The 14,805-nt window shown below is 46.7% G+C and overlaps 1 protein-coding gene across 1 annotated transcript in view; it reads left to right on the top strand.

Moving 5' to 3' along the window:
• Nucleotides 1-9,616, top strand: part of LOC106741092 (semaphorin-1A) — a 246,619-nt gene extending 237,003 nt beyond the window's left edge. The window contains exons 5-9 of the mRNA XM_014612736.1: nt 1,002-1,143; nt 3,647-3,995; nt 4,283-4,899; nt 5,387-5,597; nt 6,850-9,616. Of these exons, the coding sequence (XP_014468222.1) occupies nt 1,002-1,143; nt 3,647-3,995; nt 4,283-4,899; nt 5,387-5,597; nt 6,850-7,123 (1,593 nt within the window). The 3' untranslated portion in view covers nt 7,124-9,616. The remainder of the gene's footprint in view (nt 1-1,001; nt 1,144-3,646; nt 3,996-4,282; nt 4,900-5,386; nt 5,598-6,849) is intronic.
• The last annotated feature ends 5,189 nt before the right edge of the window (nt 9,617-14,805 follow it).

Below are 14,805 nucleotides of genomic sequence, written 5' to 3'. Positions count from 1 at the left end.
CGCCGCGAGGAAATTTTATGCGACTCGGAATAAATTTATAATCTCGGCGGGGTATAATAAATTATTCCCCGGGATCTTCGAAATCTTCGCGCTCCGTTTCCCCCGCCTGCTTTATATTCGTTTACGTGCCGCGTGGTTACGCGGCGTGTAACCCCCGTACGCGAGTTCTATTTTAATTATAGGTCACGCGACACACAAATCCGCCACCGCCGAAACGTCCCGCGTTTTACGCTTTATCCTCTTTACGTGCCCGGCCGTATTTTTGGCCGAATCGTAGTTCTCGCCGTGCAAGAATACGAAGGAAGTTTTACGCCCTCTCCGTGCGGAGAGAACACGCGCGCGCGTTCTCGTGGCTCACGCTAATATTGCGCCCGCGAGAAACGCGGAAGGGGGAAGAGGGAAAAGTAAAGACCGGCACTACTGGTACACTGAGAAAAAGATTTCTTCGAATTTAATCAGTTTTATCGCGTCCAAACACAAATGTCATCATCGGCATGCTCCAAAGAGACTAATGTTTCGATTAATAAGTACGATTGTTGGACTTTCCGACGGATATGCATCTTTATCTTAAATACAAAATTTGTTTGTGCGAGACGAAAGATAATTTTCCTACAAAGAAATTATTCGTTTAATTTTACATATTTATTGCGATCAAATCAGATTTTATTCAGTTAAAAGATATTACTTCGAATAATAGCATTCTTTCTGCTAAATAATCGAGTTTCCTCGAATGAGACAATAACATTTTCACTCGAACAAATAATATTTCATACATGTTGTTTCTGTGTGAAGCAAATTCGAAGTCGACCAAATAGATAGAACAAATACTAAATCTAAAGAAACCTTTTTCTCCGCGCCTGAAACTAGAATTTTCTCCTGCCCCTTCTCCCGTGCCCATTCCCCCCGGGCGTGCGACACGTTTTTGGGAGCGCGAAATTACCCCGCCTTACGCTTTCCGCACTGTGGTGAAACTTACGAGACGCAATTTTTCACGTTCGCAGGCCGTGTACTCCCGCGTAGCGCGAGTCTGTAAATACGACCGAGGCGGACCGCATCGTTTCCGTAACAGGTGGACGTCCTACCTGAAATCGCGTCTCAATTGCTCCGTCACCGGGGACTTCCCGTTCTACTTCAACGAGATACGTAAGTAAAACGGACGTGTATGTGGCCCATGAGGTGGATGGAAGGAAAGGAAGATGCGTATTGTGCGTTTCGAACTATATACTTTATTTCTCAATGGAACTTTTTCAAATGTGGTATTTAAATATCTTCGTTGGAATCGCCGATTATGAATCGGAAGTCTGGAAAAGACGAGTTTCCGTTCATTTTGACAATAGTGTCTTCAAGCGATCTCGAGTGTGTTGCTTCATCCAAATATCTTTTTACTCGCAAATGGCACGCAATATTTCTCAACGCGTCATTTCGTCACGAGTCCAATACGGCGACCACTCCTTAACGCGCCGCCGTCCGCCGGATCGGCTGATATATCGAGCCCACATCCGTTCGTTGCGGCGAACAAGACCGTCCAATATGATCCTAATACGATCACGATACGTCTCTTCGTATGTCGCGGACATGTAATTTTATATTTCGGCCGCTCCACTTTTATCGAGGCAAATGTCGATGACACAACATTTCAGACGAACGTGGAGTTGATTTTTCCGCTCGGCGAAAATGCCGAGGGAGGTCTTCGCTTTTTTTCCTCCTCCCTCGCAGCCTCGCAATTTGAAATATCACCGGGATGACAAAGATATTGGATGAAAATTCCTCCGGGATAAACGAACCGTCGATCCTTGTTACATAAATGGCTCTCTCCGTGGAACTTCGCGAAAGCGAAGAGTGCCTTCGATCTCTTCGCAACTCGAGCACTTCCGTCTCCACGTTTTCATATTGGGACTTTTATCTTCGATTCGCTCGAGGACTATCGCGTAATCTTCCGATTTGGCGAAGGTGCCCGAACACCCCGGGTGTGTACGAGTACTTTGTACACGGGAAAAGATCGCAGTTCATTCGCTATTGAATGAGGACCAGACGTAAACTCGGGTGAGACGATCTCAGTCTCTCTCTGTTATCGCGACCGAAAACATCCGGGTACTTTTTAACGTAGCCGGAGTTTTAACTTCAATCGAGATAATTGGGAGTTATTGACTAATAAGAACGTCCTGCAGAAATCTTTCTGTTCCTACCCGTCCAGCGTCATGTATGCCACACCGTACTTTCTAGTTCGAGAGTTTCACGATATTTTCAGCTTTGCACATATATTGTTAAGTTGATACACATTATAATTGTTAGGTTGATACAAAAGCTCGTTCCGTTTCTTAATCAGTTCTTAGTAATTCCAGAATTTTTACGAATGGGGGATCGCACAGGCATCGAAGAGATGGCAGGTAATCGGAACAAATATATTCGCGTATATCCAGCGAACACCAACTAACAGTAACAATAACATCAGTGTTATAATTTCCTACTCAACAATTTAAATGCAATATAACGCGCGTATTATGAAACAGTTGTTGAGCGAGAAATTATAATATTGACGTAATGTTACTGTTAGTTGGTGTTCACTTAATTGATTCGTTGTATTTTGAAATAAATAAATGTTATATGTGTATTTTGATTAAAAAAAACAGAACGAGCTTTTGCAACAACCCGATGTAATTACGTCTACAGGGTGAGGCAATAACTATCAGCACCTTGAATATCTTCAAAATATATGTCAGAGCGAGAAAAATATTTACCCAACAGATATTGCATTGTAGTTCTTTGCTTTATGAACACTGTGCCGTTGGAGTGATTGTTACTTTTTTATTTTCTTTGAATCTTTTGTTTCGCCTTTAAAAAAGTTAGTTATTGACCATGATTTCCTGTTACCGAGACTTTTTTTTGCAAGAGTTCGAGTAAGAAAAAAGTGAGAGAAGTAAATTTTTTCTTAAAAGTGAGGAAAAATAAGGTGTTTCTAAAGAAATAAGAAAAGTGAATCACCCCCTTGTTTACATTTACAGAAGCTCTCCTCTTGATTTTAACGGAACTATATATTTCTTCGTGTAAGCAAGTTTTATCTTCACATAAGATTACATATTGTTGCTTATATGTGAGAATAAGTCTCGAATTGACACCAATTTTTTTTTTCCGCGTACACAGAGAAAAAGATTTCTTTAGTCTTAGTATTTCTATTCGTTTGACTTAAAATTTGTTTCACGCGGGAGCGACACAATATTATTTGTTTGAGTAAAAAATTTTATTGTCGCACTCGAGGAAACTCGATTATTTAACAGAAAGAACGCTATCATCAGTCAGAAACATCAGTTTCTTTGCAGCATGCCGATGATGAAATCTCTTTGGATGCGATAAGATTGATTAAACTTGAAGAGATCCTTTTCTCAGTGCGTAACGTCGAAAATCGCGCGGGTAATTCTAGTTGTGACGGTGAGGAGAGGCAGACGCACACATATGAGACAATGTGTAGAACCGAGCTTTCGTCGGCCGCCTGAACGGCGGCAGAGATTCATTCGCACCGGCTTATTCTCTCTATCCCGTGGACGCGGGTAAACGTGCGCACGGTACACGCGGGCGGATCAATCGTTATTCCGTCGCCGGGCGTACGGATCCTCGGGGATTAATCCGGGGAAAACGTTCTCGATCGCAGAGTCGACGACCGAGCTGATATCGGGCCAGTACGGCGGCACGTCGGCCCAGCTGATATACGGCACCTTCACGACCCCGGTGAACAGCATCAGCGGCTCGGCGGTATGCGCGTTCTCGCTGCAGGACATCGCCGACACCTTCAACGGCAACTTCAAGGAGCAGACCGCCCTGAACTCGAACTGGCTGCCGGTGCAGGACACGAAAGTGCCGGATCCGCGGCCCGGCCAGTGCACCAACGACTCGCGCACGCTGCCGGACCTGACGCTCAACTTCATCAACACGCACTCGCTGATGGACGAGTCGGTGCCGAGCTTTTTCGGCCAGCCGATCGTTATACGCACCAGTTTCCAGTAAGTGGATATCTCCCAGCGAGCTCCGGCCGTGCCGAGCGATTTCAACCGGAATCCAAATTGGACGTAAACGACGCGCTTTTTCTCGCGCGGCGTTCACGGGCTTTTATCCACGCATCGCCGCGTCGCGCGCAGTTTTCGCCACGCGGAATGCGGTTTACGGCGCCGATAGACCGGCTTTTATTCGCATTCGCTGTTTTCTTTCTCGCTACGTAGCGAAACAGAGCGAGCGATAAATCCTGCCCCCTCGATCCGTCGTCTCGCTGATGACACGGTCGTTCCCTCAGTTACAGATTCACCCAGATCGCCGTGGACCCTCAGGTGAGGACGCCCGGCGACAAGACCTACGACGTCCTCTTCATCGGCACGGACAACGGCAAGGTGATCAAAGCTGTGAACGCCGAGTCCGCGGACTCCCACCAGAAGGTCAGCCCGGTCGTGATCGAGGAGATTCAGGCGTTCCCGTCGACGGTGCCGGTGCGCGGTATCAAGGTGGTCCGCGCATCCCAGGCGGGCGACGGCCTCGAAGACGGCCGATTGGTCGTAATCGCCGACAGCCAGGTGCAGGCACTGAGGCTCCATCGCTGCTACAGCGACCGGATACTCTCCTGCGGCGAGTGCGTAGCGCTGCAGGACCCTTACTGCGCCTGGGACAAGGTGGAGGGCAAGTGCAGGGCGCTGGTCGGCCCGGCGGCCACCGACGCCAATAGATTCCTGCAGAGCGTCGCCACCGGCATACACGCGTCCTGTCCGCCCAGCAAGAGCCTCAACAAGGACGCCGGCAGCGTAGGCGCCATATCCGCGAATCAGAACAAGTTCCCGCAGGACTCGATGATACCGAACAAGGATAGCCAGGGCGGGGAGATCATCAATATCATGCAGGACGAGGAACAAGATAATTCAGGTGCGCGACGTACACATTTTCCCATTTTGCGGAACGCAAACTAGAATCGCTAGCCAGTGACCGGCCAGGAATTCTGGTCGCTGTCTAGAAACCACGTAGAAAGAAAAGTGCTAAAATCAAATCCTAATAGGATCCTGATAGAAACGTGTGCAGTTTTCCTAGATACTTCTTTTTTTCAGCGTAGCCAGTTTGTTCGACGTTTGTTAGCAATAACTGGACGGTAAAACTAGGTTTCTAGGCGGAAAATCGGAATCTAGAACGATAACTGTTCGATAACTGAGAAAATCAGATTTAGATGAAACTAGCCATGAGTTAGCTAGAAATTAGTCGGGCGAAATATATCAATAAATGCCAGTCAATTTCAGGCTAACAAACAGTTTTCCCCGGAAACATTTCCGCTCGGGTTGGTGCGCGAACGAACACGCGCGGATTTCCTCGCCGGCGGACTCCGCAATTCGTCTCAATTCACATGCTTCGTTTGCTTCAGGCCCGGAAGTGTCTGCCGCTGATACACCTCCGCCGCAGTACTCGGTGGAGACTCTGGTGATGGCTGTGGTAGCCGGCGCGGTGTTCGCACTGTGCGTCGGATTCGTGGCCGGTTACATGTGTGGGAAGAAGTGCAGGAAAGATGAAGACGACAATCTACCGTATCCGGACACGGAGTACGAGTACTTCGAGCAACGGCAGAACGTGAACAGGTAAGGATATCTTTTTCTCTGTCGAGACGAGGTGGAACCGTGTTTGAAGCCGGATACGTACTGAGCGAACGAACAAGGAACGAACAGCGAGTGCAAACTGTCGTCGTTGCAATTTGTCAAATGTACACGCCATAACGAATCCGAGCGGAACGAATTTACGGGCCTTTATACTTATTTTATACTCTGGAGAAAAAGATTCCTTTGGATTTGATCAAATTTCTTTACTTGAAACAAATTTATTTTTTGGAATGGAGCGAACAAACGTGTTTGATTCAACAAGCAGGATTGATTTGGTTTGGTTTCTTAAACGATAAGTATCTTTACGTCAAATAACATATTTCTTTTATATTTTCATTCACACGTTACGATGGTTGTTACATGCGATAAATATTTTGAAAGAAGTAACACCATGTTAGAAAAGTATTAAAGAACTTCTTTATATTTCAATGGAACGATATTTAATATATAATGAAATAAATATTTTTATTCAAAAGAAATATTATTTTCTCTGTACAATATTATTTTTTTCTATCGAACAACATGATTTATCCCAGCGGAGCAACAACATTTTCCCCCAAACAGAACAATATTTGATACCAAATTATGTTGTTTGTATTAAACAAATCCAAGCCAAGCTAAATTCAGTGAAACTTTTTCCTCTGTATAGGAGCTAAAGCACGGATTTTATAGTACTATTTTAATATTAATATCGTCAATATTAATATATTTGTGAGAGAATACAATGCTCATATATGTGCATTAACGCATGGATTATCCTCCGACCTATATACGCGGCAAATCCTTACACGTTAGATATATATCCGCCTCTTATATTCCTATTTAATATAATTCCTTTTATTAACCCGACCCATTTAAATCCTTATTAAGCGTTGCGAAAAATACTACCTCAGTCAGAACCTGGACCTCCCCGTTAACCGGGCGAGATGTTGCGCCAATTCGGTCACCCGCATGTCGGCAGTATTTATCGCAGCGATCAGTGTTTATAAACTCGTAATATGTTATTTACACGAGACAAACAAGCGTATTCTTTAACATAAATAAATAACGTAATGTAATATAACATAAACAGAATATACGTGATCGACATAATTGTTGAACGTTCGCTTACACTAGCAACATCAGCTTTGTGAAGCTTGCGTGGAGTTTCACACACACTCGCTGTTCGTTCGTTCGTTGCACCTTCGCTCCCGATGTACACCTGTTTTAACATCCGTTCGCTCGCACCTTCCAGCAGGTTACCGCCGGAGCCGAAGCTGCTGCCGCAGGAGGAGGTGACGTACGCGGAGCCGGTGCTGGTGCCGCAGCCGCCGAAGCTCCAGTCGCCGAAGGGCACGATGAGGAAACCGCCGCCCACGCCCACAGAGACTCTCTTCCAGTTCCCGGACGGCTACGGCTTCCGCGGCGCCAGGGACAACTTCGGCACCCTGCGCTCCCACCAAGGCGACGCGTATCGCCGCAACGACGGCTTTGCGACCACGCGCAGCGTCAAGAAGGTTTATCTCTGAGAAACGAGCGAGGAGGGGGGCGGCCGTCACCGGAGCCTAGGACGGCCAACGCGCAATCGCCACAACGCGACGACAGCCGGCAGGAGTAATCGCGCTGTGACGTCCGGGGGACAGTCGAATCGCGAGCTCGCCGGCCCGAGGGCACTGGAGTCACCCTCGCCGTCGTCGAGCGTGTCGTCGAGTTCCCCGTCCCCTCCCTCCTCGTCACCCTCGCCTACCCTCGTACCGATCGCCATGAGCGGCAATCAACCGCCGCCACCGCCAACGCCACCCTGCAGCTTCATCTATCGATCATAGTCGTCGTCGTCGTCGTCGTCGTCACCATCATCGTCGCCGTCGCCATCGCGGTCGTACCCTGCTTTCTGCTCGACGACGCGGGGGGATGGAGAGAGAGAGGTGGAGACCGAGCGAGCGTTCTTACAACAGTCCTAGTGCGCGTTCCACCAAAAGTGTACGTAGCGGGGAAAAGGAGGAGAGATCGAGAAGGGTGATGAAGGCAAGGAGATCTCTCGCGGTACTTCGATTCGGACATACCGCGGCACAACTCTGTTTCGTCGTCGTCGTCGTCTTCGATATCGAATCTTTCCGTTCCGGTATTTTTCGTTTCTCGACAGGAAGAAATCAAACAAAGAAACAAACGGTAAAACGAGATTGCTTTTTGTAATGTCCGGGACATTGTGATCTTTCGTCCGGCGTCGATCGAGTCTGCGCGAGGCGTTTGCATCGTTGTTATCGATAGATGCTTGCTGCCGACGGGACTCGACTCGGCGGCGGTGATTGCCGTGAGGAGGAGGAAAATCCGATCTCGGTCGCACGATTTTGTGAATCGTTCCGTCGCGAGCGTGTCGGGTAAGGACGACCAGCAGCCGACTGTGCTGCACGACTGACTCGTCGTCTTCGCCTACACACACCCACACACACACACACATTCACGCGCGAGGCACATCGCGGCGTTCTGAGAAACGGCGTTTCGTAATTCTCGTCTAAGAACGACATTCCAGCCGGAGGTGGTTCCCGTTTCGATCTTAACGTCGAGCTTCAAGCTCGTCGTTTGTCCGCGCACACGGGAGGCGAACAACGAGAGACGGGCGCGAGTCTCTTAGCATAGCGAACGTCGATCATCGTAGGTCTTTAGCGCCGATTAGCGCGAAAGAGGGAGCGAGAGCGAAACCCGAGGACGAGAGAGAAAGAGAGAGAGAAGAGGAGGAGGAGAAGCACGAGAAGAAGACTCTACGATCGTCGGCCGCTCGAACACGTAGAAGAAACTCGGGTAAACTTTTCCTCGGTGATTAGGCTCGATTGACAAAATAGTGCGAACGTTACACGCGACGGTTCGCGACGAAAATGTCGTAATCTCCACTATTTTATTAATTGACAATTAGTAAATCGAAGTCGACGTGTAGTTGTTAAAGGAAAAGGAGGAAAGAAAAAAAAAAAGGGGGGATAAAGAAGGGAAAGAAAAAACCGCGCGACATAGTACTACGACGAGGCTTTTTTCATAAAGTCAATTAAAGGAGACTATCCGCAAAACTCGAAACACGCAATTTTTCTAATGTTGTAATATTTAATACGAGTGATCGATAGTGCCATTATATATAGACCACGTAACACTGCTGCGTGCCTCGAAATTGAAAAAAACGATCGTGAATGCCGATCATCAATGTTGTTGGCCGAATGTTCTTTCGCGATTGGCCAAAGTGAATCGCAGTTGATTGCAGTTTCTGATTACTTGTTGTAAATAACTGCGGTCCTCTACTCTATCATTATATATCTTTCATTTCTCGCGAACGCGTTTCTTCTCACACCCTTCGTGTGTCGCTCTCGCGATTTACTTCCTCCGGTATATATTTATCGTTTTCGCGATTCTGCACATATATATATATATATACATATATATATATATATATGTAGTCGATCACCGCGTGAGAGAACGCCGTTGGATTCAAAGGTTCGCTCGGACACGATGAGGTAATCCTTTCGAGCGCGTTTACGCGACACGTGAATGTTGAATTTGCACACATTTCATGACGTTTTTCGACGTTTTAACGGAACGTACGCTTGAGTTACATCCCCCTCCCCCCCTCCTCCCCTCCCTCCCCTTACCGATGATATATATAATCTTGGTTATCGTAGTCGGATACACACATATGCATTCGAAAATTTGCATCATGCATAAAATCGTGGAGATTGCTATATTGCGTAATTTAAGGATACGTTACCGATATATCCACCAGTAGCGGCCAACTAGCGTAGACTACTGCTAATACGTTGCTGCTGTCCACACAGGGATATGTTGAAACGGTCGTTCGAAGACGATGCTACTTTTTAGTTTCTCGCGTGCGAACGTTGGTTCATCTAGTTCTGTGTATGCTTCGGAGACGCGCGTTCTCAGCGCCTGCACATATACGTAATAGGAGAGCGAAAAAAGAAGCGATAGAGAGAGAGAGAGAGAGAGAAGGGGGAAAAGTGAGAGAAAGAAAAGAGAGAGAGGAGCGGGAGAGGAGGAAACTGAGATAGAGAAGCACAGCGCTTATGTACATATAATACATATATACAAAAACATATACATCAAGTTAGGGGTTTTACGGCGGGAGAGGAGCGGAAACGGGAACGAATACGGGAAATCAGTCCATCTAAACCTGGGGCCCGATGGTATGTGTAGACGTCTATCTTAAAAAGTGCTTCTTATTTCGGTGTGTTTAGAAGTAACATGTATGTGATATATTCTATATGGCGAGAGAGAGATAAAGAGAGAGGGAGAAAGAGATATATACTCTCTCCTAACATCAGAGAGTAAAAAACGTGGAAAGAGAGAGAGAGGGAGAGTTTAAAACTTAAAGAGACTCTCTCTCTCTCGACGGACTTGAGACAAGACGGACGCACGTGGTAATGATGAATTTCACACTGTCTTTCGTTTCACAAGAATTCGTCGTCGCGCTTCGTATCTTTTTTCTACGGTTCTTTGTATCCATTTTGTACGCGCATACAACGTGTGTGTGCGTGTGTAACAGAGCAAGCAGACCACGTTGATTTCGACATCTCTGTCTCCCGCAATTCTACGGCGTCGCGAAAACGAAGAGAGAGAGAGAGAGAAAAAAAGAATAAACAACAAACAGAGAATGAAAATGTAGTAGGAGAAGCTCTCTACATTCCAACGCAGACTTGTCTTTCATCGTGGAATTTTGTGAACAATCGGTCCCTTCGACACGCACACAACACACAAACCTGAGAAAGAACGTACGCGGCTTGTAGATTCCTCGTTGGGTCCCGTTGTTGATCGCACCTTCTCTTCGTTAACCGATCGTTGCAGCGTGACGTTCATTTCACGAGAAGGGAGATACATTCCGAGAGCTCGTCCGAGAATCATCCCTCAAACGTTAAGACTGAACAGATCCCCCTTAAGGGCGAGCCTCGAGTCGTTCCTTTACACTTCCCTCGCGAGTTTTACGATCACGGTGGACGGGAAAGGGGAAGGCCCGTTCTTTCGTTCATGTTTATTTCCTAGCGACACGAGTACAAATTTCGATCAAACTTTTTTATCGCGTTACCCCCAAGCGATCCCCGGTTTCGCAAGCACAAATTACCCCCTGTCACGCTTCCGCGTTCGGGAAGCTCGCGGAATTTCGTCGGAGTTTTGCGTTGAACCCTAACGACACACGGAATCGGTCCTCGTAAATCAGCGCGGGCCCCGTATAATAAAACCGGCAATGCGACGGACGGACTGACGGACTGACGGGGGAAGTATCCCTAACGCTCTAACGACTGTCAAACGATACGCGCGCACGATTGTTGGAGTGTCTACGAACTGCCACGCGGCACGCTGTAATTGTAGATTATGTATAGGATAAAATCCGATATTTTGATGCTTGAAGCAAGTAGAGGTAGCAGGAACACCGACACAAAACACTCCCCCCGCTCTCTGCGCGGGAGGTTTACGAAGCTGCCATGTAATCGATGACCCGGGCGACGGGAGTGCCTCGTCGGCCGCGCATTTAATTCACCCTTCGACTCCGGAGCCGAGTGGTAGAGCGTTTTTCTAATCGCTCGTTCGTTTCGCGCCGTCGTCGCGCGCCGCGAACGGGCTTGGTATTCTTCTTTCTATAAGTTTGATACGAATACACAACACGAACGAATTGCCCAATTCGCGACTCGTAAGCCGAGTGACAAAGGTTTCTAACGATTGTTGTTCAGCGATTGTTTCGTCAAAGACCGAAGACTCAGGCATGATATACCAAAGAATATTAATTGTAAACTAGAGACACCGTTGGTCATTGTGATGGTTAATCGTTTAGAGGCGCACAAAACGGTAATTCATTAACGATAGGAAGGTGGCCCGCCTTGCACAGGACTCGGACACGGTTTATACACGAACGTGTGCGCGCGACACGCGGCACACGGATTATAAGGGAAAAAAAAGAGAAGTGAAGAAGAAGACAAAGAAAGAGAGAGAGAGAGAGAGAGAGGGACGTACAAGAGAGAGCTAGAGAGAAGGAAGGATACACACGTGTAAGGATGTTCACCTTATTAGCGAGTTTTAATAATCATGTTGACGACACACTAGTTGGGAGACACTCGCGAGATTCAAATCGTAGAATTGTACTAAACGTTGGAATCAAGTAATGCATGAAAAAAAAAAAACAAGCAGAGCGATCGTGCACCACGAAAAATATTTTTCAAGAGAGAGAGAGAGAGAGTGAGAATGAGCAAGAGTGGACGTGAGAGCGAAAGAGAGAAAGAAAGAGAACGAGATGCGTAGCGGTAGCTCGGTGTTCAAAAAAAATAAATAAATAAATCAGAAGTCTAATAAGCTTACGATATTATTATCGAGCGTTGATGCTTTAATAAAAGGAAAATAAGTAAAAAACGAAAAAAAAACGAAGATTTGTATAAACGTGTTCAAGGAGCTCGTACGTTCATGTTGTTTAAGCCAATAAGGAACGGATTCCATCCAAGACAATGATCGCGATCGAATGAGGTCGATTAGAGCGACATTCGACGGTGTAAATGAGTTCGTTTGTTCGGCGTTTGTTATACGGGGGCGGTGTAAAGAAGAAGAAGAAGAAAAAGGAGAAGGACGTTGTTCGATTATAAGCTTCTCGCGTGATTTGCGTTAATAACGATGTCGCAGACGGGAGACCTAGAGAAAGAGAGAGAAAGAAAGAGAGAGACGATGTTTCATGCATTATTTCATTTCAATTCCACGGAACCCGAGTTATTTGTCTGTATATTTAAACGGCGGGTGCTTTAGCCAGTCAGAAGCGATTATAAATTGACGGAAGGGGCAAAGAGTGAACCTAGGTACACGCAACAAACATATACACACATACATGCGCACACATATATACACTAAGAGAAAGAAAGCGGATCCCCTCTCGTTTGTGAACGGGGATCCCGGACAGATGATGAGATGTATGTGTGAGAGATGCGACTTGTGAGGATGGAAGCTTAGAGATAAGTAGAAGATTAATAATGGTACATACGTATAAATATATATAAATATAAATATATAANATCTGATTATTATATCGAGATCTAGCGTTAATTCGGAACATCTTAGACATCATAGTTTTACATGATAGGCGAATTGTACGAATTGTAAGTCACTTAACTGAGAAAGAGAGAGAGAGAAAGAGAGAGGGGAGAAGAGAAGAGGGAGAATTAGTACCTAATGTTAAACAGATTTACTACTAGCGTTGAACATCCGAAACGGGGGTCTTCTTCTCTCCGCGGCCCACTCCCCCTATTACCCCCTCCCCCCCTTCCTTCAGCCCCAGCCGTCGGAGGACTTCGCCGATCAGACGTTCCGTTTAAAGTGTGGCACACAAGCACGCACACCAAGTGAAGAGTATATATATCTATATATATAGTATATATATAAATATGTGTATATGTAAGAGAGCCGACAGAGAGAAAGAGAGAGAGAGAAAGAGAGAGAGAGAGAGAGAGAGAGTGTGTGTGTGAGAAACAAAAAAAAGAAAGGACTTTGTATTTTTCGAAATTCGCGTTTCAACGAAAACTCATTGCCACGACGGCCAGAAGAGAATCGCGATCGTTAATCATTATAAACGCGACCGAACGACCGCGGAGGAACGAGACTCCCTTTTCGCGCTTTGTAATTAAGTGAGAAAGAGCGATGTGCGGCGTGAGAAAACGAGAAAAAAAAATAAGGGTCGGCGGAACGCGTTTCGGCCGCTTCCGCCGTCCCGTTGTGTGCGTTCTTCACAGTCTGACGAGCGAGAGAAAAAAAAAAGTTTGAAAGAAAGAAAAGGGAAACAGTGTCGACGATGTTTTTCCGGCGGGGGTCGCTGAACGCCCGCACGAAGCTGTGTAAAGTGAGCAAGAACACTAATAATAATAATAATAATAACGATAACATTAATAATAATAATAACATTAACGATAAACAGTATGATAATTTACACTTAAGAATAATCATAATGTAATAACAACATTGCGATACAAGAGGATTTTTAAAGAAAAAAAAAAAACAACACTATAGCATTTATCAACGATAAAGTAACGAGAATGTAACATGTATTTTGCTTCTTCCTAATACAGTGCCGTTTACGCTATTTTTTACTGTAACTACTAGAGCTCGGCGAAGTGTGCGTACCGAGACGGAGGCGGCGCCCCGGCAGCATGCGCTACTTAAAAATCGCCGGTCTGTATATTTAGTCGGCCATGTATATCCTTCAGAGTAAAACGTTCGCGAAAAAAAGAAAAAAACGCGCTAATGTGACTTCGGCGCACTCGTTTATACTCGTGTTCCGCGTCGTCTCGTTGTCGTGGTCGTCATCGTCATCGCCGTCCTCTTCGTCGGAGACGACGACGACGACGGTGAACGAAGAGGCAAGCACGCACAGACACATTCAGGAACGCGCGCCCCACTCGGACGTCTCAGTCGATGTTCACCGTCGTGTCCTCGTGCGCACATCCTCGCGGTTCCTCCTCGTTCCGGATGGGAGATCGCTCGCCGTGGAGACCCGACGACGATGTATTCCGAATTGTATCTCCGACAAGGCCGTCTCTCGATCGCCCGGATCACAGCGCGACATTCCGCTCGGCCGCCACGAGCGGGCGGGCGCGCGCGTTCCTTCCGGCGGAGACTGGAGTCTCGCGGGCGCCTCGCGATCGCCTTCGCGCCGCGAACGCACACTACTCGTTATTCGATCGTATGTTATTACTCTTGTACTAATCGTTATAGACGCGCTCGCGAGGCGAGGCATGCGTCGCGTTCGCGAGACGTCGTCGTCGGGACGCGGCGACGACGACGACGACGACGACGACAACGCAGGCGACGAGAGACGCAGAGAGACTGTACATTAAAAATATAAAATAGCGTGTTGCGGAGAGAGAGCCGATGCAACCTTGCGATCTTTAGCGTTTAAGGGTCCCTAATTAATTAAGTCGCCGCTATTATCGCTCCGTACACACGCACACGCGCGCGCACACTCGTACACCCGCGGGCGGCCGCGTGCACGCGTCGTACGTAGATATATGTCCGCGCTGCTAATGCAGGGATTCGTTCGATTCTGAGTCGATTTTGTTGGAAAAGCGACTTTTCTCCGACAGAAAATTGATTTTATTACATCGGTTTTTAAAGAGAGACGATTGAAATCAGCTGTTGATTTTAAGTTGAGTGAAATATCCTTTAAGCTATTTTCTTACATGCATGAATATAA

This window comes from Dinoponera quadriceps, unplaced genomic scaffold, assembly GCF_001313825.1.
Source record: "Dinoponera quadriceps isolate SergipeBrazil2010 unplaced genomic scaffold, ASM131382v1 scaffold367, whole genome shotgun sequence".
NCBI classification, from domain to species: domain Eukaryota; kingdom Metazoa; phylum Arthropoda; class Insecta; order Hymenoptera; family Formicidae; genus Dinoponera; species Dinoponera quadriceps.
Note: the sequence above shows the minus strand (reverse complement) of the source record. Positions and strands in the feature narration are given on the sequence as shown.